This window comes from Eutrigla gurnardus (genome assembly GCF_963514095.1).
Source record: "Eutrigla gurnardus genome assembly, chromosome: 1".
NCBI lineage: Eukaryota > Metazoa > Chordata > Actinopteri > Perciformes > Triglidae > Eutrigla > Eutrigla gurnardus.
This window is the reverse complement of record NC_139915.1, coordinates 27,028,467-27,051,578: the sequence shown is the minus strand read 5'-3', so window position 1 is coordinate 27,051,578 and position 23,112 is coordinate 27,028,467. Positions and strand designations below refer to the sequence as shown.

At 43.4% G+C, this 23,112-nt stretch overlaps 2 protein-coding genes across 3 annotated transcripts; both read right to left on the bottom strand.

Annotated features, from left to right (window-relative positions):
• Nucleotides 1-316: 316 nt before the first annotated feature.
• On the bottom strand, nucleotides 317-12,382 carry slc12a1 (solute carrier family 12 member 1). Its single transcript, XM_084009771.1, is given in 27 exon segments — nucleotides 317-818; nucleotides 906-973; nucleotides 1,071-1,206; nucleotides 1,363-1,449; nucleotides 2,176-2,287; nucleotides 2,648-2,776; nucleotides 3,591-3,716; nucleotides 4,163-4,245; nucleotides 4,365-4,471; nucleotides 5,060-5,200; nucleotides 5,420-5,531; nucleotides 5,878-5,977; nucleotides 6,078-6,233; nucleotides 6,507-6,608; nucleotides 6,730-6,853; nucleotides 6,976-7,083; nucleotides 7,173-7,330; nucleotides 7,453-7,537; nucleotides 7,808-7,935; nucleotides 8,053-8,164; nucleotides 8,255-8,365; nucleotides 8,476-8,615; nucleotides 8,896-8,991; nucleotides 10,669-10,687; nucleotides 10,689-10,745; nucleotides 11,073-11,213; nucleotides 11,964-12,382. Coding segments are annotated over 27 exon segments (3,132 nt in total). The 5' UTR covers nucleotides 12,222-12,382; the 3' UTR covers nucleotides 317-682.
• A 3,155-nt stretch (nucleotides 12,383-15,537) lies between these two features.
• Nucleotides 15,538-18,531, bottom strand: ctxn2 (cortexin 2). 2 transcript variants are annotated; one of them, XM_084010305.1, is made up of 2 exons: nucleotides 18,170-18,531; nucleotides 15,538-17,226 (listed from the first exon to the last, which is right to left on the bottom strand). In XM_084010305.1, exon 2 carries the CDS (start codon nucleotides 17,155-17,157, stop codon nucleotides 16,912-16,914), a length of 246 nt encoding a protein of 81 aa, XP_083866431.1. In that variant the 5' UTR covers nucleotides 17,158-17,226; nucleotides 18,170-18,531; the 3' UTR covers nucleotides 15,538-16,911. The 2 variants fall into 2 exon arrangements, with proteins under 2 accessions (XP_083866431.1, XP_083866432.1); XM_084010306.1 differs by lacking the exon at nucleotides 18,170-18,531 and adding an exon at nucleotides 17,832-18,018.
• Between the last annotated feature and the right edge of the window lie 4,581 nt (nucleotides 18,532-23,112).

The window sequence follows — 23,112 nt, the reverse complement described above, 5'->3', positions numbered from 1 at the left end:
ACCATTACTGCCACCGTTTAAAAGAACAGAGGCAGTTGATTATCTATGAAAAGAAGGTGTTTTTTTTACTCAAAAATATCCACTAGTGAATTCTACTATGTACATTACTTTTTACAATCACAGCAGCAGGCAGTCACTCAGTGTAACCATAGAAAGCAGCCTTGGTTCTCTGCCTGCGTCTCCAGCTTTGTGCATTGGACTGATCCAACCAAGTTAGGAAGATGCAATATTTGACTTTGTTATTTTTTCTATGCATATCATAATATTTGAGCATTACACTTTTCACATTCAGACAGTCTGACATTTACAAATTCAAAACTCAGTGCAGCACGGCGTTAAAAGTTTTTACTGGTAGCCATGTAAGGTAGAATTGTTTTCACATCACAGCTCGCCACAAGGTCTCGCAAAACTGTCCATAACACACAACGTGATGAAAACGAGTTAATGGTAAAATATTGACGAGGTTAAGCTGTGACTGAAAACGTCTGCTGACCACTTTTTTCTGTGTGAGTATGAATGCCTTCATCAAGACTTGACTTATAATGCTTGTGTTACATCGTGGCGTTGGTCTGGAGGACCGAATGACATCATCCAAGATGCTGGTACAACTTTATGAACGTGGTCCATCATTATGGCACTTCCATTTATTCCCTTTATAGCTGCCTGTGGCCCTGCGAGGTGCTCAGGAGTAGAAAGTAAGCACGCTCTTGTGGTTGCCTCTGATGAGCACGGTGGGAGGGAGGTCCTTCGTCAGAATGTCCAGCCAGGCCATGTAGAGGAAGTCAGAGACCGACTCCTTACGAGCAATGGGCATGCTCCTACAAGGGGGTGTGGACACAAAGAGTCCGTTAGATACGCTTCCTTTGCACTTCAGTGTTATTCAGGCAACAGTTGGTTATACTTACACAATGATCAGTTTGGCTGATTTGGAGTTCTCCTGAAGCAGCTCATTCAGTCGTACCTGGAGGTTGGTCTGTAAAATAGCAGCATTTAAACGATACATTTTAACCTGCCATTACCGAATGAATACATAATTACATCTGTGCTGTATTTGTAGCTGGTGGTCTTACCTTCTCCTCAAAGCTGCTCAGCTCCTCGTCTGTGATTTTCCAGGGATGTTCCTTCCGCATGGCCTCAGCCTGAGCGCTGTCTTTAGACCCCTCATGCAGACAGAAAGGCTCAATCATGTCCTGCAACTTCTTCACGCTGGAGGAAAGCAGATACGAACATGAGCTGACTAAGGAAAATGTAACTTTTTTTAACAATCATATAATATGCAGATGCTACGAGGTGATTAAAGTTTACTGTGTTGCAGGGCCATCTGCTCTGCTGTCAGTATTATAGCTGCAAAATTACAATCACCTGTCAGCTCTGGGTTGGACATGGATGTCTTCGATGACGGTGATGTCACTGCAGTTAATCCTGAATTTTTCCAACAGAGACTTCATCCTGCAAGACAGATTACCACACGGTCATTAACTTTCATATAAATATTGGTAATTGTTTTCAGTTAAGGCTAAATAACTTCTCATGGGGGGGGAAAAAGAAAGGGGGATGTTATTGGTTCATGAATTTTCATATCAGGGTTGTGCCAATTAATTTCCCAAATCTAATTTCCACCCATTAAAGCTGGGCTGGGCAGTATATTTTTGGCGTCATTCTTTAATAACCTTTCAGCATATTGTAATTCAAGTGGTATCCCTGCGTAGGCACTCTTCTGGAAAAATACAAAATGATATTTAAAAGTATATGTCAGCGTTGGAAAACAGCTCTGCCCTCTCTGTCCGCCCCTCACACCAGGCGAGCATGGCAGCTTCATAAATTATAAAGAACAAGTAGTAATTTATTTCAAACAGAATCCCAATCGCGGGTTGTGATCCCGATAGTTATGTAGCAGCAAGTCTATGAGAATTACACTCGTGCTTTCTTTGCAAGCCTGTAAAGCCCTTTGAAATGACACGTGTGATTCTTCAGCAGAACGCTGAACTGTTTCAACATTTCAGGACAAGTCTGAAAACACAGCTAAGAGCTAGTTTTCTCTCAGATCACTTGAATTGCAATATGATGAAAAGGTTATTATGGATTTTTTTGCCAATTGACAAAATAACCGCCTGCAGCTTTAAGCTAAAAGTGATATTAATTAATTAGCTTGTTTTTTTTTAATTATTTACTCACTCCTGTTTATCCAGATCACAGCGTCCAGGCTGCCCTGCGATGAAGATCCTTAATTTACAGTCTTTCCACTTCTTCCTGGTAGTGAGAATGTAGGGGAGCAGCAGGGTAAGACCTGAATGAAGGGGGGAGCATGTTTTAATTGTTAATCCAATAAATCCATATTAAAAAATATATATATATCTTGGTTTTTCAAATTTGCCAAGGTGTTTATGTTATTTCATTTTCCCAGGAAATCGCTCTTGTCAAAACACTTCCATAAATTCAGAGGACGGATTAAGCTTTGACCAGGAAACAACTGATTAGATTTTGGTTGTTATCCAAATCTGCCACTTATGACTCACCATCTTTTCCCCTTTATTTTATTGTTCATATTACTGTTTGCACCATGGAGAGCGTGATGTGTTTCTGTGCACGTATCTCTTTATGGCGACGTACATAAGAGGAAGCAGCCTCGGGGCAAACCAACACCTACCTCCATCATCAAACAGCCACCACACATCAATGGTGCCTTTGGGCTGTTTCTTCCGGAACTGAGCGCTGGCCTCCAACAGGCTCTCGTTCATCTTGGCAACCTGCGGGGACGGAGGGCCGCACACCGACACTGAGGGAGCGGGGGGAAAAGATGAGAAGGAGACGCGTGAGAGGAACAGTGGGAGGGAATCTCAGTTCATCGGCGAAGCGCGGAGAGTTCAGTTAGATGGAGAAATTAGTGCAAATCAACATTAAGAGCTGACTCTACATCAGCGGGAAACAGACATCTCCCAGCTTTAATGTTCCAACGAGCGGGATCCAGATTGCATACTAACGACTGTGTGTGTGTGTGTGTGTGTGTGTGTGTGTGTGTGATGGAGACACAGAGACAGATCGAGTGAGAGGCTGTAAGCACCCTCGTGTCTGGGTTAGAGGGCCGCTCTTGAGGGATGCTCTCCAAACTGGAACTAAAGGGAGCGTATTATTGGATTACACCCTCAGAGATATCCTTAGTGGGAGCGCTTCATTCAATTATAGCTCCAGGGAGTGTGGAGAAGTTTCCCAAAAAGATGTGTGTGTTTGGTTTCATTTGATAAATGTCGCCCATAAAGTTGGAATATTTTGTTTCTGGGCACAAACCTCTGTTTATTCCTATTTAAATGCATCAGTAATTACTTTTGACCCGGTTCAATATTTACAGTATCTGTCACAATTACCCAGGTGAAATGAATAAATTCATAACATTTGTTTGCCGCTATAAAAGACAAGACATTTTCACATTTTTCCAACTTTATGGGCGACCATTTATGTTATATGGGTGGAAATGTGATCATATTTAGATACCTCCTTTCCCCCACATGTTTTAAAATAATACTCATCTTTTGATGCTTCGATTGAAGCCTTTCTGAAATGAATGAAGAGAAATAACCTCTAGAGACAGATACCTCTGGTGGTGAGCACTTGCTTCGAGGATTTCCGGGACTTCCTGAACAGTCCCTTTGCTTTCCCTCCGTTCGACATCATCTCGTTGTCCAGAGCCTCTTGCTCCTTCGCCGCCTTCAGCATCTCATCTGAAAGACAGGGTCAGATTCGTTAAGATACACATGTGATCATTGTGAATGTGTGTGACATTACTTTGAATTGTCGTTGTTATTGTCACCATCTCTACAGAGGTGGTTAACTGGTAGTTATTTTTCCATCTTATCTGCTAACTGCCTGACCTTAGATACTTTGTAATCTACAGAACAAAGTGCCCTGGTTTATCATTGCTGTTTTATTACACGCTGGGTTGTTGTGAGAATAAAAGCTCAGCAGCAGTGCTCTTCTTCTTCTTCTTCTTCTTCTAGCAGTTTAGCAGTGATTCAAAGTTAGTTCAGGTGTTCAGGGATTTATCTTAGCATATTCACAAAAGGACGTGTTCTGCTATATTGTATAAAAGTTTGCTGCTTTATTTATTTATGCTGATGTTGGCATTCTTGTGTAGAAAGTAAACACACGGTAGCCTAAAGATGCTGACCTTCAGCTTCGACAATGTGCGACACATCGAGTCCCTGGTCCATCCGCAGCACCGCTGTCCCGTACTCAAGGTCAAACGCGTCGCTGTCGAAAAAAAGGAAAAAGAGAATGAGGACGCCAGAACACAAAGATCTCCTATTTATGTTTCATTATTGGGTAGATTATTGTCATGTTGTGCTTCTGTATATTTCTTTGTGACTTACTGCAATACTCCCACATAACTCTGCACAGCCTCTGCGCCCCCAGTCCTCCAGTTTCCCTTGAAACCTATCATCAACGTGTTGGGCTTCATGCGGCCGAGACCAGAGGCCTGTTAGATAAATGCACAACACTCATGGCGTAAAGATAAAACTCAACTGAAGTTACCCAGCGGTTGTTGAACACAGAGTCTTCATTAACTGGAGAATAAAACTTTTTTTTTTAAAAAACAACATGTCCTACACAAGAAGCCTGAGAAGCTGTTTTACTGCCGGACATTACGACTGCATCACGCAGCAGATCCAACTGTGTCTGCGGGGACATTGCAGTGTTAATCAATTATAGCTTTTAATCTGCCGTGCCGTTAGAAGTAAGCAATCCTGACAATGAACCGCGGCCTTATCTCCAAAGGGTGATAGCCAGAGCCATAACGCTCTTTTCCTGCTCCTCATTAACTCTCTCCTATTCTACCCCCTGCAGTAACGTCCTTGCCGGGGCCTTAAGACAAGCACGGAGTCATAACACGGCTATAGATACCCGCCGTTGTGCGGACGAAATGGGTCAATAAAAGCTGGTTCTGCAATGTTTAAATCTGCCGCCTCCCTCTGATCAAAACTGCAGGTTACACATTAATGGGGTGGATTTTTCTGGGTTAGCGGGTTTGTTGAAGAAACGCGTCGTAAATGGTGAATGCACTGACCTGCAGCAGGCTGTCAGCCCCCTCCCTGTAGCGCTGGCAGGCCACAGCAGCGTAGAAGGCCTTGCGTTTGGTCTTCCTAAGCCACAGCTGGTTCTTCTCCATGCCGGAGTTCATGTCTTGGAGAGCCTCTGATCTCGGGCCCTGAAGAGATCACATTTCACTCATCCCTGCTATGATATTCGCTTTGAATATGAGAAGTCTCTGCACAATTTAAATGTGCTTAATGTGTAATCTTGATTTGAATAGAAGGTTGTTATAAAGTAATAAAAGTATTAAATAATGATTGAGGGAAAGACTAAATGCGTGACTTGGTAACTGATGTTTTGCTTTGCAAATAATGAGATAACAAAATAATCTTACCTCAAACACTTCACAGGTGAGACAAAGTCCATAGTTCTTGGAGAGGGAGAGAGCCAGGTCCAGGAGGGCCGGTCTGGCCCGGGGTGCACCCGTCAGTACTAAGATCTGAGGCCTGAGAAAGAAACGGCAATGTGTTACAAGAAGACCACTGGTGTTTCAGATTCTCAGAATGTGCTTTTAATGTTTCCACTTTTTCTTTATGTCACACACAGAATATTTTAGTTTTAAACAGGATCATCCCATTGAGATGTTAAATCTGCTTTACAAGGGGGTCCGAGTCAAGATGACATGAAAATCACATAAAACACACATAAAAATGAAATTTAAAAAACAAAATTTTCCCATGCTAGTGCAAAAACATTGCAAGAATAATAGGTAAAGTGGCTCTGCAGCTCACACCAAGGTTGCATCGTTTTGAAACACACGTGTTGCACCCACAGTGCTGCAGAGGTTCTCACCTGAAGTTCTTGACGTGATCCTCGACGCCGGACAGAGACAGAGCGTTGCTGACCGCGCTCACAAACGTCACGGCCTGCGTGGACGAACCCCAGTTCACATCTAGGGAGAAAATAAGAGTCCCAACCCACTTTTAGACGGTCCATGCAGGCATCGCCAGTACACCTCCAAACGTGCTAAACCCCAAGTCCACGCAGCTCACCTGGCTTCGCGACGGTGACGTAGATGTAGAGCAGGATTTCAATGCCGTATGTGAGCAGAGCGGCCCACCAGTTGATGACAAACATCACAGCGCAGCAGAGCAACGCGCCCATCAGGGAGAGCCACATGTTGTAGTATTTATATGCTGGTCTCCAACCTGCAGAGGCACGACGGAAGAAAGACCACTTAGTATCTGGAGACTGGTGGACTCAAATTCCATTAACAGTGGCAGGTAGTATAAAAATCTTACATTGAATTTAAAACATATCGCAATCTAATTCAACTCAGTTACTTAGTTAAATGTGCTTTTTGTGAAAGTGCCTTTTACGCTTGATCTAAAAAAAAAAGAGAGACATAAATGGATGGAAACAAGTAGACTCCAATGGTCTGAGAGAAGGGTTTAAAAGCTACTTTGTGTGTAGAGCCTCACCTGGAGACTTGGCGTAGGAGGCGTGGAAGCAGGAGAAGTTGATGAGAGCGTACGACGCCAGGAAGAAGTTTGAGATAATAGGAGCGATGGCGTTGAGATTACCTACAGAAACAAAAAAACAACCCAAAAGGTAAAAAAGGAATTCAGCCTTGATTGTTTTTTTTCCTTCACATTTCTTCATTTGAAGCCGTAAGTAAAACATCTCAGTTGTGATAGAACTGACCGATGCTAATGAAAGCCACAGAGATGATGAAAGTGAGGATGTAGCCACGGATTGGCTCGTTGTTCTTGCCGTGTCCTTTGGCAAAGAAGTACAGGATCTTGTAGATGTTGTCTTTGCACAGAGCCTGAGGAGAGACGGAGCTGGAGTCAGAATCAATTCTTGGGTTGTTTTCAGGACTTAAGGGCAATAATCGAGTTGTAACTCTGGGACTCGGTTCCTCTATGTTGCGGTGTTGGAGTTACTGACCTGGAAGACTTTGGGAGCGCTGACGAGGGAAGCCAGCGCCGATGAAAGGGTGGCGGAGAACGTCCCGGCAATGATGAGGGGCCCAAACCCAGACACCATGGTCATCACCTGAACCGGAGGCGAGGAGGAGGAACGCGTTAGAGGTGCAAAAAGAGCTGCTTCTTAATGTGCAGGTGAGAGTCTGAAAGGCTGCGTACCTGATTGGTGTTCAGCGCGCCGAAGTCGCATTTTTCTAGGGCGCAGGAGGAGAAATTATAGCCGAGCTCGCAGGCAGCTGCTGCTGGACCGTCACATGTTACTCCAGGGGTGATGAGGTCCGTTATGTTTCCTGTGGCGTCGCGGACAACGACGGCAGCTGTCCAATCAGAGAGAAGAACAGGTGTGTCGCTTGGGATTTGTTCTTTTTGTTGTCTAAAAATCAACCTCACGGAAACACTAAATGATTTACTTCATATGTGTTATAAAGACTCTACTTACAGACACAGAGGGCCACACCCAGGTAGGTGATTCCTGTGATCAGGATGGCCAGCAAAGTTCCTTTAGGTATGGCTCCCTGGGGATCCTGCAAAACAACATCTGTGATTAAATAGTCACATTCCCGGGATAACAGCTGTTTCTGTCATAAAGATGCATTTCAAAAGTGTAAACCATTAAATTAATGAAACCTTCCGATACTACCCCATGATTCAGAGAATAAAAAGTACAAAAATGCAATGGTTTATTTACTTTTATCACTTCCAGCTCTTTGTTTAATAACCCACGCACCATCGCAGCTAATGATTCCTTTGCATGCCCTCGTGCAATAACATCTGTGTGAAGAAAAAATAATTACCCGCAAGTCACCGGAGATGTTGGCTCCGGCCAGGATCCCGGTTGCAGCCGGGAAAAAGATGGCAAACACTGTGAAAAAGCTCTCATTTTCTCTAAAATCTGGAAGGAAATTCTCTAAGAAGATTTTCGCTGTGAGAGAGAGAGAGAACAATCATTTGTGAATGAATCAAACGCTCTCATACATTTTGAGTGAAATGATTGTTGTAATGAAGATGTGCATTGGTTTGGAGAGGGTTTCTGTCTTACATTCATAATTGAAGATGCCTATGGCCTTCTTTTCGGGGGTCGCAGGGATGAACGTTCCCACAAATACGTTCACTATGGCAGCCAGCAGGATGATGAGGAGAACAATCTGTGCCTGTGTGGACGAACGCATGAAACTGGTTAAAGTGACGCTTTGATCATTTTTCTTTACCACAAACAAACCAGCATAATGTCCATCCCTCACCTTGGCCTCCCATTCCATTCCAGCTACCGATATGCCCAACAGCAACACCACCGTGATGTATCCGATGATCCGGATGTCGTTCAGTTCATCCACCATGATGGCGTCGTGTTCCTGGCAGAGGGGATGGAAAGAGGTGAAGTGCACAGTCAAACATCTATGGAGCGAGACACGTTTTTCCACCAGGTCTCCTTCAGTCACCCCGCCGTCATAACGTCACACACCTTGAGCAGCTCCACCACGGTCTCAGAGAATCCCACCACGTACATGGCGACGGCCACCGCGTTGGCAAAAGCGAAAATTAGACCGATGGACCCGCCGAACTCTGGTCCCAAACTGCGAGATATCAAGTAGTAGGCTCCTCCTGAAATGGCAGGAAAAAATGCAGCACACATGCATGAAGGTAGTAGATGATTAATCGCCATATCACTGATTCATTGGTTTAGTCAGGACATGTTCGGAAGGCTGTAAAACAGACTTCAAGAGGTGACATTCAGGTGTCTTTATCTTAACAAACCCTCCTCCTGGTCATTTCATTTTCTCAGTAAAAGATTTCCATGTCAGGATGAGTGCATGCTATCTTAATACATTTATGAATAATGTGGCTCTGTTGTATGAGCATCTGTATGAAAGGTTGGTCTTACCTCCTCTGACCACGCCGTTAGTACAGATGGCGGACATGGAAAGGGCGGTGATGGTGGTGACCACACAGCTGAGAAGAATAACCACAATCCCCAGACCTGGAACGCACACAACATGACTCAAAATCATAGCTTCTCAACAACAACTTGCTCAGGCATTGTATTTAAGAGGGCAGTGGTGAAAACGATTTGATTTGTGAAAATGAAAAACCTCCTCGCCGCGGTCACCTTTAACCACACGGAGAGTCAGAGAGACCCTGTAGGCTAGAAGTTAAACCGTCTGCTGTACCTGCTCCGACTTCTGCCTGCAGCCTTTTATTTTAGCTTCTCAAGACCTTTTAGTTTGACGCCTGAACAAAAGCTGCTACGGATCGATAGGTTCTTAAGCAATGAACACACTGAAGCTATTCACACAATTCTCTCTGGGTCTCTCTCTCACACACACACAGACACACACAGACACACACACACAGACACGGTTTGGCTCTTGTAATAAACCTTCAGCATGTTTACATCATTAAAAGACCTCAGAAAGACTTGGCTCATGTGAATCTGCCTCGGTTCGATCACTCCCTGCACACGAGCGACGGACTAATAGAATCCTTAATAATCGAAATGACTGGCGACAGCGCCCTCATTTCTCAGAACACAGACATGCAGGATCTCTCATCTGTTGCTCCAGACGACTATATTGGCCTGAAAACGGCCCGACACATTAGCAACATTTCCCAAGCTGCCCTGAGCTGTGTGAGATGTAAAAACCTTATATCTCCGGCTGCAGTTACAGATCATGTTTAAAACGTCGGTGCCAGTTGCATTGGCTCTGTTGTGTGAACATAGTAGCACGTGTAATGTTGGTGAACGCAGCTCCAGGCCTGACTCCTCCCCCAAACAATTCCCTAATTAGTGCCTTGACTTCTGTTCAAGCGTTGCTCCTCCAATTTGCCTCTTTGAGATCCCACGTGTTAACCAGAGGTGGTGAGTAGAGTCACAACATCATAATGTATCAGTATGCAGCATGCTGAGCTCTGTTAATCACCACTCCCCCTTTGTAGGTTCAGCTGCTGCTGTTTTGCTCCTTATTGTTTTGCCTGAGTTATAATTCATTTGTCTGTATTGTCAAACCAACTGGGTTTTTTATTAATAGCCTTTGTTTCCGTGAAGCAGAGTGCCTTATTGTTGGGAGGTCCCTACACCTTATGCATGCAAGTAAAGCACTGCATGAATATAGATGGCACTATTTTTGCTGTGTTGTCCCTGAGGTGAGTAAGTGATGGTTCACCTCAGTCCAGTGGGTTTCGGCTCAGTTCAACCAGTTTTGCTTAATTTTTGCTGGACTGGCAGTTTTGGATACTTTGGGGTAGTCTTATGTGTTCAGATTTTTGTATTAGGGCCTTTTCTTCTTTTTCTTTAGCTGAAATTGTAAAAGCATCTCTATTGGTTTCATTCATTTTCCCCAGCAGCTCTGTTCCCTGGATATTTGGTTATTGGTCTATTTTTGAAACGTATCTATCAGTAACAAGTCTGTGTACCTTATCCATTTTCAAAACAATATTTAGATTTCTTAAGACAATATTTTCTAGGATACACGACCCCATTTGTTTTTTTTTGTTTTGTTTTCCTGTATCGCACCTAACCACGCCGGCAAGGAAGAGTTGAATTCTTGAATTTATTTGGGGGAAGACTTCCAGCCCAAAAATGTTGCATGGGTCTAGCCATATGTAGAAAATAGCAATACAAAAAAAAAAAAACCCCACATATCCTTGTCTCACTCACCCCAGCCCGTCTGACCAAAAAATCCAGGACAGACGGATGAACAGCATGACACCCCAAATGTTCAGCATGCATCTCACCTGCGGACGAGAATTTTACGTTCAGTGTGAATCATGTTTAAGACGAGAGACGGAAACACAGTATTGTTAATGACTGAAAAAGAGATGTTGGAAGCATAATAACGGATTTAAAAAAGTACTAAAACGGCACTAAACAATATATATTTGGGGTACTCTCTTCTTTATCTTTGTGCCAACAGCACAAATGTTCAACAAGCGGTTCTCTGCTTGAAAGCTCCACTTGGCCCCGCTGTGTTATCACACGTGACCTCCTGCCAGGTCTCACGATGGAAAGCGGCCTTGCTTCTATAAAGCACGGGGAACCCGTCGTGACCCGACATAACTCACCAGGACGCCCCTTATCCAGCCAAACTTTACTGCTCCTTTGTCAGTAGGAACGGCAGACTCCAGATCCTCGCAGGGGGTCCCGTCACTCCCCTCGCCGTCGTCCTCGTCCTCCACGGTGTCTGGGACAGAGATCGCTCCATTCTGTTGGGGGGGTGTAGAAGCAAATATAAAATAAATGAAACGTACATACTTAGTTCAGTTGTAAAGAGACTCTTTAAGCAGCTGCAAAGTGTTTAGTGTCATTAGGAGATGCAGCGAGGTAAACATTCTGAGATTAATGAATGCATTTAATTCTTGTATTCTGAGATGAATAAAACATTTTTAGATATTTCTTTATCGGAGATGATGATTGGGTAAACAACAGTCTTACACACGCGCGCTATATCTGTCTTAAACTGGAATGACCCATAATTAATTTTATTTTCTGCAGAGGAAGAATGTTAAAAGATCTGTCTGGGTTTTTTTCTCTCCATTCAGAAATGCTAATCTAGTTGAGCCTGTAAACCTAAATGACCTATAACTCCATCTCTTTTGCAACACAAGGCAGTATAATGGCCTATTAAAAAAGCACTAAAAACTCTAAGTGTGACAGTTGCTGTCGAGCTCCCAGAAATAACTTTCTGTGTCCTTTTTTTTTTAGTTTCACAAGTCTTTGGATAAAGATTCAATGACACTGAAAGTGATGATGAATGAATGATTAAACAAGTGTAAAATACTTGATTTTGCTCGGTTTTGAATGAGCGAACGGACCATGTAGGTCAGGAGCAGAACAAAAGAGTGCGAGGGCAGTTAAAGAGTGAGTGACTTGAATTGGGGACTCTTGAGTAAACTACTTTCTGCAGGTTGTGAGGTGAAGGACGAACACACTTTCACAGATATGCATGAGCTCACCTTCTGAAACACATCGTGCAGCTCCTGCAGGGATGGTCGCACGGCCCGGTGGCCACTCACGCTGCCTGCGTTGCGATAGAAGTCGATGTTGGGCAATCGGTCCAAGGTGTCGTGACCGAAGGCGCTGATCACCGAGGGCCGGACCGGCCGGTGCTCCCCGTTGGAGAAGTTGGTCTCCTCGTAGACGGGAGGTCCATCCAGAGTGGCGTCGTAAGCCAGGTTGTCGTGCTCCCCTCCGTTAGACTTAAGCCTCTCCATCAGGAACGCTGAAGGAGGCTCTCAGATTTACACAGTCAAGGCTCAATGAAGCCTTCAGTCATCCGACAGCGTTTTAATGGAGCACTGCATCCACTGCTGTGATTCCTCCCTGTTTATTGATATATGGACTAGGCTGGGATTAGACTTCTAGAGAGCTCTTCCGCTGCTCTTAGCTTCTTGTGCGTAAGCTCGGTTCTTGTCCGATGGCCTACCTTTTATACCCTTCGTCCCAGGGTCATACACTGGCTGCCAGCTATTGGCTAACTCTCCGGATCAACCCTCGGAGAACTGAACGAGGGGTGTCAAGATATGTCCTTGCTCCATCCCAGGGGGCACAAAGGCATTGCTTAACGATTAACCAAGTCATAAACGCCAAACGAGAGATAAAGGCGCTCATTGCCTGAGATCTGGAGAATTGATTACTAATATTATTGTCTGAAGTGCAGGGTGACAGCACATGTTGTCCTGTGGTTGCCGTTTATGGGGCTGTGGATAGTATTTCCTCAGACCTGTGGGCCCTTTCGGATGACACATCCACATGGAAGTTCCCACTAGAAGAATATAACGGAGTGTGGAAAAGTTTCAAGGTTACAGACGCTTCATGACATCTAATCTGTAATGAAAAGTATTAGCTTTGTAACACATATATTAGCAATGGGATATAATCAATAAAACTAGTGTGATAGCAAGAGGGAAATCCACCTTCTAGTGACTGAGATATTGGGCCCATAAGAGTTATATAACTGATTGTTTTATTAATGCTGCCGCTAATGATTCTCTTTGCCCCAACGTGTTAATAGTAATATGAGACCATGATTTACGGGAACATGCCGAAGGCACTTCTTTATAGCCACATGACTTTTTAAAGTGCCTTTAAAATTCCTCCTAACAGGTAAACTTCCTTATTACTGATACACCACGGTGATTTATGCACACAGGCAGGCTAACGGCTCAAAATCTGACCTTGGCTGTATTGCAGGCTGAGAAAAATACTCTAGCACGTGCTTTCATGTGCAGATTGAAGGGAGACTATTAATTTCACAATGCTTACCTTATTTGGAACGCGGTGGTTCAACGCAGTTACGATTCTCTGCAAGAATGATAGCGAGAGAAAAGTTTCCACGTAGCTCTCTGTCTCACTTCTATGTCTTAAGGATATTAATCCTCAGCTTTTTGAGGCGTGTTTGCAAATGTGGAAGGACTCAATGTAATGGTTCCCTTGATTTTGTATTATTAATCTGAATCTGCAAAGTATTTAAATAAATCAAATACACATGGTAGCATAAAATATGTCCCCTCTTAAAGGAAGTGGAGTAGAAATATAAGGTGGAAGAAAATGCAAAAGTAAAAGCACCTCAAAACTTTAATTTATTTGGAGTTTAAAACAGAGCTAGGTCCTTTGCACCCTCTCTCTGCAGTTAGAGATCCCCGGGTCCTGCTCACAGTCCGGACTTGATGTGATTCCTTTTTTCTTATTATCAGGGTAGACTTTTCTTCTGCTGTGCTTGAATAAATTCCAAGTATGCGCTGGTCCTCTGAGAAATAGTGAGCCTATATGGTGAATCCGCAGCAGCAGGTACATATGCTCCAATTTGTACAGAACAAGGGAATCTGTACTCTAGTTAAAGTCCAAAGGGCTCAAAAGAGGCAGAAGAATCCCTTTTGTAGGATTTATTAAACTAACTAATACAGTAAATCCTACATATATATTTTTACAGGCTCTATTCAGTTATTCAAGTTTGAGTATCTAAAACAGCTCCTTTTAATGTTTAAATTTGTTTTCCTATAATGTGTCATTTATTTAATTATTTCAAAAATCATGTATATCAAAGTTTTAAAAAATCTAAAGCATATTAGCAAAATGCCATTTTTTTACCACTTAAAAGTAATATATTATAGATAATGGCTTTGTAATCGCTAATAACTGATAAGAATTATTAATATATATCAGGGTAGGTAATCATTGACCTATCCATTCATCCAAGTCTAAAATCCAACACACATAGCACAGGCTGCAGATTTGGCTTGAGGACTCTGATATAAGATTTGCTGTTCGGCTGATTTCAGAACAGGAGGAGGGTCAATAACCTTGCTCTGCAGCAGCGGCAGAATTATTCACTTTATCTGGTGATTTGTCGAGTGTATTTGTGTGTGGAAAAAATATAATAAATAATAATTGTTATAATAAATATATTGGACAATATACGCAACTTCCCTGAATGGATCACCTCAAGCTATTTTGGGAAATTATGGCACTACAAAGTAGCACTAATTGAATATTAAAGAGCTGTTTGGAGAGCTTTGGTAATAGGAAGGCTATTGTATCTCCTGGTCTTATCACAAATAATCAAGGACGTAGCTTGCGAGGTCCGAAGACCACAAGTAATAAAACTAATAATCAGCAAAAGCTAAGGTACACTAATAGGCCTTTAGACTCATTGGTCCTACACTATGTAACAAGTGACATTAGGACCCTAATAACTTCAGTGTCCCTAAAAGAAAGAAAAATTATTGAAAAATAATATCTATTTATCTATTTGCTGTTGCATGCAGAAGAATAAGAGTGCAACTGCAAGTCCTGTTTGAAATGTATGTTCATAATTCATCCCCTTGTATGCAAGGATGATGTAAGTTATGTCAATCTATGCTCTTATCAAGGAAGGAAAAGTGATTTATGATATTTTACATAAACCTCAGACAACATGCTGCACACTAAGATATAAAATGACACTGCAAAACCGACATTTGTTAAAATGTGATCCATTTGTAACTAGTTGCCTAAGCTCTTCTTCTAAGGTTAGTGGGCTTGTAGGCTTAGGAGGGAAAGGGCAGCGTTTTTTTCCACTAAAAATAGATTTCAGATAAGTGTGTCACATAGGTGACAGAGACAATGGTACAATAACGATTGCATTCCTGGCGAATGACGAGTGTCGAGGGAGTGTGCTGGCCTGGCTTCTGAGCGGGAACCCGCCACAGGAGAAAACTGCAGATCGAGACCTGCCTGATCACCACAAGACTGTCAGTGTTCATATACAGTACACACACACACACCAGGGGTTTTTAAATGTTGCATTGCTCTAATGCACCCACTTGCTTCCACTCTGTCTGTTGCCGCAGCGACGTTGAACAACTACTGTCAGAGTTCAGAAGCAGAGGAGACGGGAAGCATCATTCTGAGCCTCTGCTACTGATCTCACTAACATCATTTTTTATTTGACATGCTCATCAGATTCCAATAAGAGACTCCTAAAAAAAGCAAAGATTTGACCAACAACATTTGAAATTGAAGAAATTCTATTTATTTCACAGCATTGAATCAAAACTATATCAATGAGAAATCTCTACCACCAGCTGAGCAAGCAACAGGTCAGGAGACGCACTATCTGTCATCATGGTATGCCACACGCACACACACATGTGCACACACACACACACACACACGCGCGCGCACACACACAGGTGCTCTAATGTTTCTAGATGAAGGCACATAAACCCATTGAAGGTCACAGTAAGGCAGATTCACAGCACTAAGGAGAAACCGTAGACCGTAGAAATTAGCAAAGGAACACTCAAGACTTTGACCAGTCTGCCGTATTACAGAGTCTCTGTTTAGGACCGCCCTGTCTTCCTCCGTCTGGGAGGAGGGAAGCGGGTGAGACAGGGTGAGGATGGCTGAGAATAGGAGGGAAAAAGCAGCTCGCGTCCAGTGCTGACAGACATCCCACCCCTGTTTTCCATGTGACCTTTTCCTCTGCAGACGAGTATATTGAGAGTTTATCATTAGAAAACTAGCAGCGCAGAGCGAGACAGTCCTTCCTAGTTTCCAATCCTCATTTCCCTTAAAAGTTCTTTGGCTCGGTCGCATCAGCCAACCTTTTGACGGAACGCTTGACGGATGGAACAATCCATAAATCAACATCATCGTATGCCTTTTTTTTTTTTTTTTTTTTGCGGACATTATCGCAAGTAAACAGTGTTTGTTCTTTCGTTTTGCATCGTTTAGAAACAGTAACACCATAATGTAAATCACAGTTTGTTCAGTTGCCTTTCATTGCATGAAAGGACCGGTCTGGCCACACCAACAGATTGGATTTGATCACTCCACAAACAACTAACTTGACATAATACCCTGTATCCACTCCTGTGCAGAACGGCTCTGCTGTGCAGAGGTGCAGCCACTCCGTTTTCCAACTTCTGAGTTCACGTAAGGAATCTTGTCCCTGAGTCTTCAAAAATACATCTGAATAATCCCACCGCACCCTAATTCTACCCTCCCTCTACCCATCTACAGACATTCAACTTGTAGGTGTGGGTTAAAGGGAGCTTCAGCCATTTCTGTGTAAATCCATGAGCTGAGATGCAAACCCCCCACCACCATCTGGCAGAAGGGCAAAGGATATGACACAGCACTCGCTCGGACACACACACAACAACAGACATCTATTCACAAACAGTAGAGAGACTTCCACGCCGGCTCTGAACTAAAAGTGCACACACATTGGAACAAACATACACAGCTTCAGTCTCTGAGTCGGGTCCGTCACAGAGAGACGTCTTAATGGTGTGTCGGGTGCAATGGTTGTGCAGGGGCTGTGGCTGGAGTGTGCAAGTGTCTTTGCGACCGTGTACATGTGTGTGTGTATAGGCATTTCTGTTCATGAGGACATCCGTGGATGTGTGTGTCCCTGTGTTAAGTGAGGGCATACTCGAACGTCCCTTTCTCCAGCCCCTCGATGCCGTCGGCCCAGTTGGAGGAAGGCATGCTGCTGTAGGGGTCCAGCAGGATCCTGAAACACCTCACTATCAGCAGCCCCAAGAACACCAGCAGCATCCCCACGAAGGCAAACGCCGTCTTCTGTTCCAGAGTCAGAGAATGCGCCATCATGTCGTTTCCGCTCATGGCAGCAAGGGAGTGGTTGTAGTGGACGCTACACATGGTAAACCAACATCTAGGTGCCTCATCTCTCCTCTGATTGGGTCAGGCGTTTAGAAGCCCGCATGTTACCTGGACAGAGATTACATGATGGCTTCAGATTATGTGCTGTCTTGTCTCATGTGCAGGGAGGAATCCGTTTAATCAGTCTATTCAAACATAACCAGGCACAATGCATACGCTGTGTTGGCTGACGGCTATATGGGGGAAAGAGAAAATACAGAAATTGCACAATTAAAGGAAATGAGCTGACCATGAAACGTGAAGGGGTTACAGGGAGCTATAAATAGCTTCTTTTGAATGTGGTATCAAACAGATGCCCGGAGACTTCGATCTCTCTCTCTCTCTCTCTCTCTCTCTCTCTCTCTCTCTCTCTCTCTCTCTCTCTCTCTCTCTCTCTCTCTCTCTCTCTCTCTCTGTCACTCTGCTCCTCTGGGAATTTTGCAGAAAATGACAACAAAAAAACAACAAAAAAAGAAGCAAGAGTAAGGGAGACACAGGAACATGCATTCAGTAATAGGAGCCAATGCCATGGCAACATTCCTTTTTTAAATCGGGTTAGAATTACAGTGTGTCGCAGTGCACAGCAAAGCAGCGGAGGTATCAAGGAAAAAACGCCACATCCCATGAAGATGTGATGTCACGTATGTTCTCTGTGGATGAGAGGGGCTCTCTACCTGTTGCGTGCGAGCGGATGCCTGCCAGACAGCGTAATTCCATTAGGCAGGAAAGCGACGGTGTCCAACCAAACGTGATCACACACACACTGGAGCGGTCACACAAGTGGAAGTCTGCTCCTGTCATTCTCTCATGTGAGCACAAGCAGCAGGTGGGTGAGGTGGAAAGGGAAGAAGGTTGACAGATGAGGGAGAAAGAAGTGGGATGATGAGCGGGACACTGCACAAGTATGGATGGTGAGAGAGGCAGGGAGGGAGGGAGAGAGAGAGGGAGAGACTGCATTGACAGATTCTCTCGTGAGGATGTCTGAAGAAGAAGAAAAAGGCGAGCATCTCACCGTCATTATCGTTCCATCCTCACAGACCTGTTGCTGCCGTTTCTTGGGAACAACTCCTACGTGTCGGACCCCTCAGACACACGTCTGTTAATCCATCCATGGCCGACGTTCCAGGCTAACCTCTCATCCAAACAAAAAAAAAGGTAAAGAGGGAAGCAGAGGAGCGAGGGAGAGGCTGGATCAAGCGATGATATGTGTCTCTTCTCAGGCACACAGCTCCTCTGCTCATACTTGCTGCCTCCTACTCATTATCATTCTGTTTCTCTATCTCTCCCTCCAGAAGCACGCACGCTTGCTACTGCTGCATGGCAACCACTTGTTAGTCTCACTCCGCTGCGCTGCTACCTCAGTCATTCACAACATCCCCCCCCCCCCCCTCCTCCTCCTCCTCCTCCTCCTCAGCAACAAACAAGACAGATGCAGCAGCACAAACAAGCAATCCGCCTCTTCTTTTTCTTCACCTCTTCATCCTCTCCTCCCCTATTTGTCTTTTCTAAAAATGACTCCAAAAGAAATGTGACAGGAATATCATGGGCTTTAGCCAGCAGGAGAATTGCTGCCTGTCACTGCTCCTCGGACAGTAAATGCTGCTGCAAAGGTATTTTTGGTACAACCCAGCATCATCCTCCCAGCCCAGTTTGATGATGTGTTTTTTTTAATTGCTGCAGCTTGCTGTGGTCAAATTGAATTAGCCCCCTCTGCTTAAAGGCTTAGGGGATGCAACCTCCCCGGACACGGCCAGGGGGAAGAAGAGACTGTAGTGAATGAAAAGCAGTACTGTATAGGAGAAACAGACAGCAGGTCATCTGATTGCACACTGTAACAGAATACAGCAGTGAAGTGTCTGGCTGTTCGTTTGTTATGCGGTGCAAACTCATATCAGCGATGTAGTTTCTTTCGCTGTGGTGCAGTGACTCCGATCTAAGGATAAGGCATGCCATGAGGGAGAGACGGTCATGATCACTGGTGTGTGATGTGCAATAATTCATGGTTTAAAAGTGTTTTCTTTCTTTGGCTGTAAAGAAGGGTGAGGGAAACGCAATCCTCGGGGGAATATAAACGAGATGAATAACATTGCGTTTACTCTCACTTCAAAGTTTTTATTTTTCTAGGGTCGGTAGCAATTTGTATTCTGGCTTTACTGTTAATACTTGTCTGCATTTGGGAACAAATAGGTACTGTGCCACCACTGTGATTTGTCGACTGACTCAGCTACTCAATTTTATCTCCCATTTACTTCAAGGACAGTTCTTGCATATTAGATGAGGAGATGTCACACACTGTACAGACAATGAAATCGTTAGACATTCTGCCTCATTGCTCTCGTCAGTTTGAAAGGCAAGGTCAAGGTGGAAAACACTTGCTTAATGTTACAACGAAATAGTTTCTGGTCATCAGTGATGAGGTCACACAATCCATGGCAGTGAACTTTCATAATTTGCATGAGAGAATCTACACTCAACAAAAATATAAACGCAACACTTTTGTTTTTGCTCCCATTTTTCATGAGATGGACTTAAAGATCTAAAATTCATTCCAGATACACAATATTACCATTTCTCTCAAACATTGTTCACAAATCTGTCTAAATGTGTGATAGTGAGCACTTCTGCTTTGCTGAGATAATCCATCCCACCTCACAGGTGTGCCACATCAAGATGCTGATCGGTGTGCCTTAGACTGTCCACAATAAAAGGCCACCCTGAAATGTGCATTTTTTTTGCTTTATTGGGGGTCTGGGGACTCAGAACCAGTCAGTATCTGGTGTGACCACCATTTGCCTCATGCAGTGCAACACATCTTCTTCGCATAGAGTTTATCAGATTGTCAATTGTGGCCTGTGAACTGGTACACGCTGTCGTATACGCCGGTCAAGCACATCCCAAACATGCTCAATGGGTGACATGTCCGGTGAGTATGCTGGCCATGCAAGAACTGGGACATTTTCAGCTTCCAAGAATTGTGTACAGATCCTTGCAACATGGGGCCGTGCATTATCTTGCTGAAACATGAGGTGATGTTCATGGATGTATGGCACAACAATGGGCCTCAGGATCTCATCACGGTATCTCTGTGCATTCAAAATGCCATCAATAAAATGCACCTGTGTTCTTCGTCCATAACAGATGCCTGCCCATACCATAACCCCACCACCACCATGGGCCGCTTGATCCACAACATTGACATCAGCAAAGCGCTCACCCACACGACGCCACACACGCTGTCTGCCATCTGCCCTGAACAATGTAAACCGAGATTCATCCGTGAAGAGAACACCTCTCCAACGTGCCAGACGCCATCGAATGTGAGCATTTGCTCCCTCAAGTCTGTTACGGCGACGAGCTGGAGTCAGGTCAAGACCCCGATGAGGACGACGAGCATGCAGTTGAGCTTCCCTGAGACGGTTTCTGACAGTTTGTGCAGAAATTGTTTGGTTATGCAAACCAATTGTTTCAGCAGCTGTCTGAGTGGCTGGTCTCAGACGATCTTGGAGGTGAACCTGCTGGATGTGGAGGTCCTGGGCTGGTGTGGTTACACGTGGTCTGCGGTTGTGAGGCCGGTTGGATGTACTGCCATATTCTCTGAAACGCCTTTGGAGACGGCTTATGGTGGAGAAATGAACATTCAATGCACGAGCAACAGATCTGGTCGACATTCCTGCTGTCAGCATGCCAATTGCACGCTCCCTCAATGCTTGTGGCATCTGTGGCATTTTGCTGTGAGACAAAACTGCACATTTCCGAGTGGCCTTTTATTGTGGGCAGTATAAGGTACACCTGTGCACTAATCATGATGTCAGATCAGCATCTTGATGTGGCACACCTGTGAGGTGGGATGGATTATCTCAGCAAAGCAGAAGTGCTCACTATCACACATTTAGACAGATTTGTGAACAATGTTTGAGAGAAATGGTAATATTGTGTATCTGGAATGAATTTTAGATCTTTAAGTCCATCTCATGAAAAATGGGAGCAAAAACAAAAGTGTTGCGTTTATATTTTTGTTGAGTGTACTTCTGAATGATCACATCTGTAGGTGCAATCAACAAATTATGTGTGTCAAGGTGTACTGATATGAACTCTTTTGGCTCAGGAAAGGGAACTGTTGCGGCATGTTGCATAAAGCTTATGAAAATACTGCTCAGTGTCCATAGAACAAAATGATAAAGATTGTTAGACTTTTATCTCCGACAGACAACAGGCCAGGAGCAAAACTGATATTGAGAACTGTAAAACGTTGATTCTATGAACTGCACCAACAGTATCCCCTTTAATGTTAATGAACTCCACTCCCCACCCTGAAGTGATAATACAATCTGTTCAAGAAAGTACAAAGACTTTAAATACTTTACTTGGCCTCCCCATTAGCCTGATTGCTGCCATTACTGATTCTCCGGGGACCTACGGCTTAATTAAATGTACACGGAGGTCTGCCTTTTTTAGAATAAATACAATTATCTGCAATATTGTTATTAAAGAGATGTTGCTAAGGTGATTGTGCACATTATAGTGTCCAAGACAAGAGAAATATGGTTATTGTTTAAAAGCTATTTAAAAATGACCAGGAAAATGTACTTAAAAATTCTTTATAGAAAGATAAATAACTTTTCTTGGTCTGTTGTAAAGACAAGTTGTTGTCACATAAAGTGGAAAACTTTTATAGTCTGGAGTGTTTCCAAGGAAGCCACAACACATTTTTGATAACTCCTGATTGAAATCACATCCAAAGGCTTACTCAGAACTACGGATACAACTATGAAAACAACGGGCAATCAAAGAAATGTATTATCAGTTTATTGACCTGGTTTTACATTTACAGAGCAATACATGTACTGCCCTGCATGTTAAAGGTTGATGTCCCTGCAGTATTACGGGTCAACCTGATCCTTGGTAATTGAAAGTTGACGCAATCCGTCATTCACCGAACCTGACGTAACAGTGGCATCTGTTACTGAATGAAGGGAAATATACTAGTATTCTGCTGTTACACCATGTTGTTGTGTTTGAGGCTATCTTGCAGTAACCTAAGCGGCTGAATCAAACTATTAGTAGAGGAATCAGATACTTCTGGATGACGTAGCAAACATATGGGTCGGAGAAGCTCATCTGTAAATGTACAGAGGATTCTGACTTCTGGATTATGCAGTTGTAGTGTGAATTGGTTGTAAATGGGGCAGTAGCCATATGAGTAGCTTAAAAATGGCTTGACTGTTAATGATTTCCTCAGAATATATGATTCAAGATAAAAAATTTAAAAAAAATAGCCTACCCTTAATTGAAGTTTTGCTTTTAATCATTGCCCAGATGTAGGCATGCGTACAATTTATAAATTAGACTTTTTGTGCAGCATACAACTACAGTATGCTTATAAGGCCCTAAAGGTTGTTATCTTCATATCTTAAAAAAACAACAAATAAAAAACAAAACTTTTAGCAATTTGGAGCTGGATAAACTTTCAAATGTATGGGATATTAAATAGTCATATTTTTAATTAATATTTCAGTGGATGTATCAGCACAGACTTACTGAGCACATTCTCTACTGACGTTAAAAAAGTTTGTGTGAATAGAATTACTCCGCCAGCTGAGTAAAAGTGCATAGATTCAGGAATTATAAATGGGTTTGGTGCATTCTGCAGTTTGTCATTAGCACAACAAAGAGTCTTCAGGCTCTTCCTGGTTCCTGGTAGATAAGGCAGTTCAAATATCCCAGCTTTGTCTTGTGCATGGATCATACTGCTTTGGTGAGTTGCACAGGTCTTCACATGGCTTTCTTTGCAGACATAGGCTACTACATCCATTATGAAGGTTTACTCTATGCTCCCACAAATTAAGTCACTCGCTCTCTAATTCACTTGTTAACACCTGGAACTGTCTACCAAACTCAGAATAATTATGTGCACAATATTTACAAATAGTCTAATTTTTTTATTTGCGAAAATCC

What these genes read in the sequence shown, in the direction of transcription:
- ctxn2 (XM_084010305.1), bottom strand. Translation starts at nt 17,157, where the DNA reads ATGTGTAGCGTCCACTACAACCACTCCCTTGCTGCCATGAGCGGAAAC.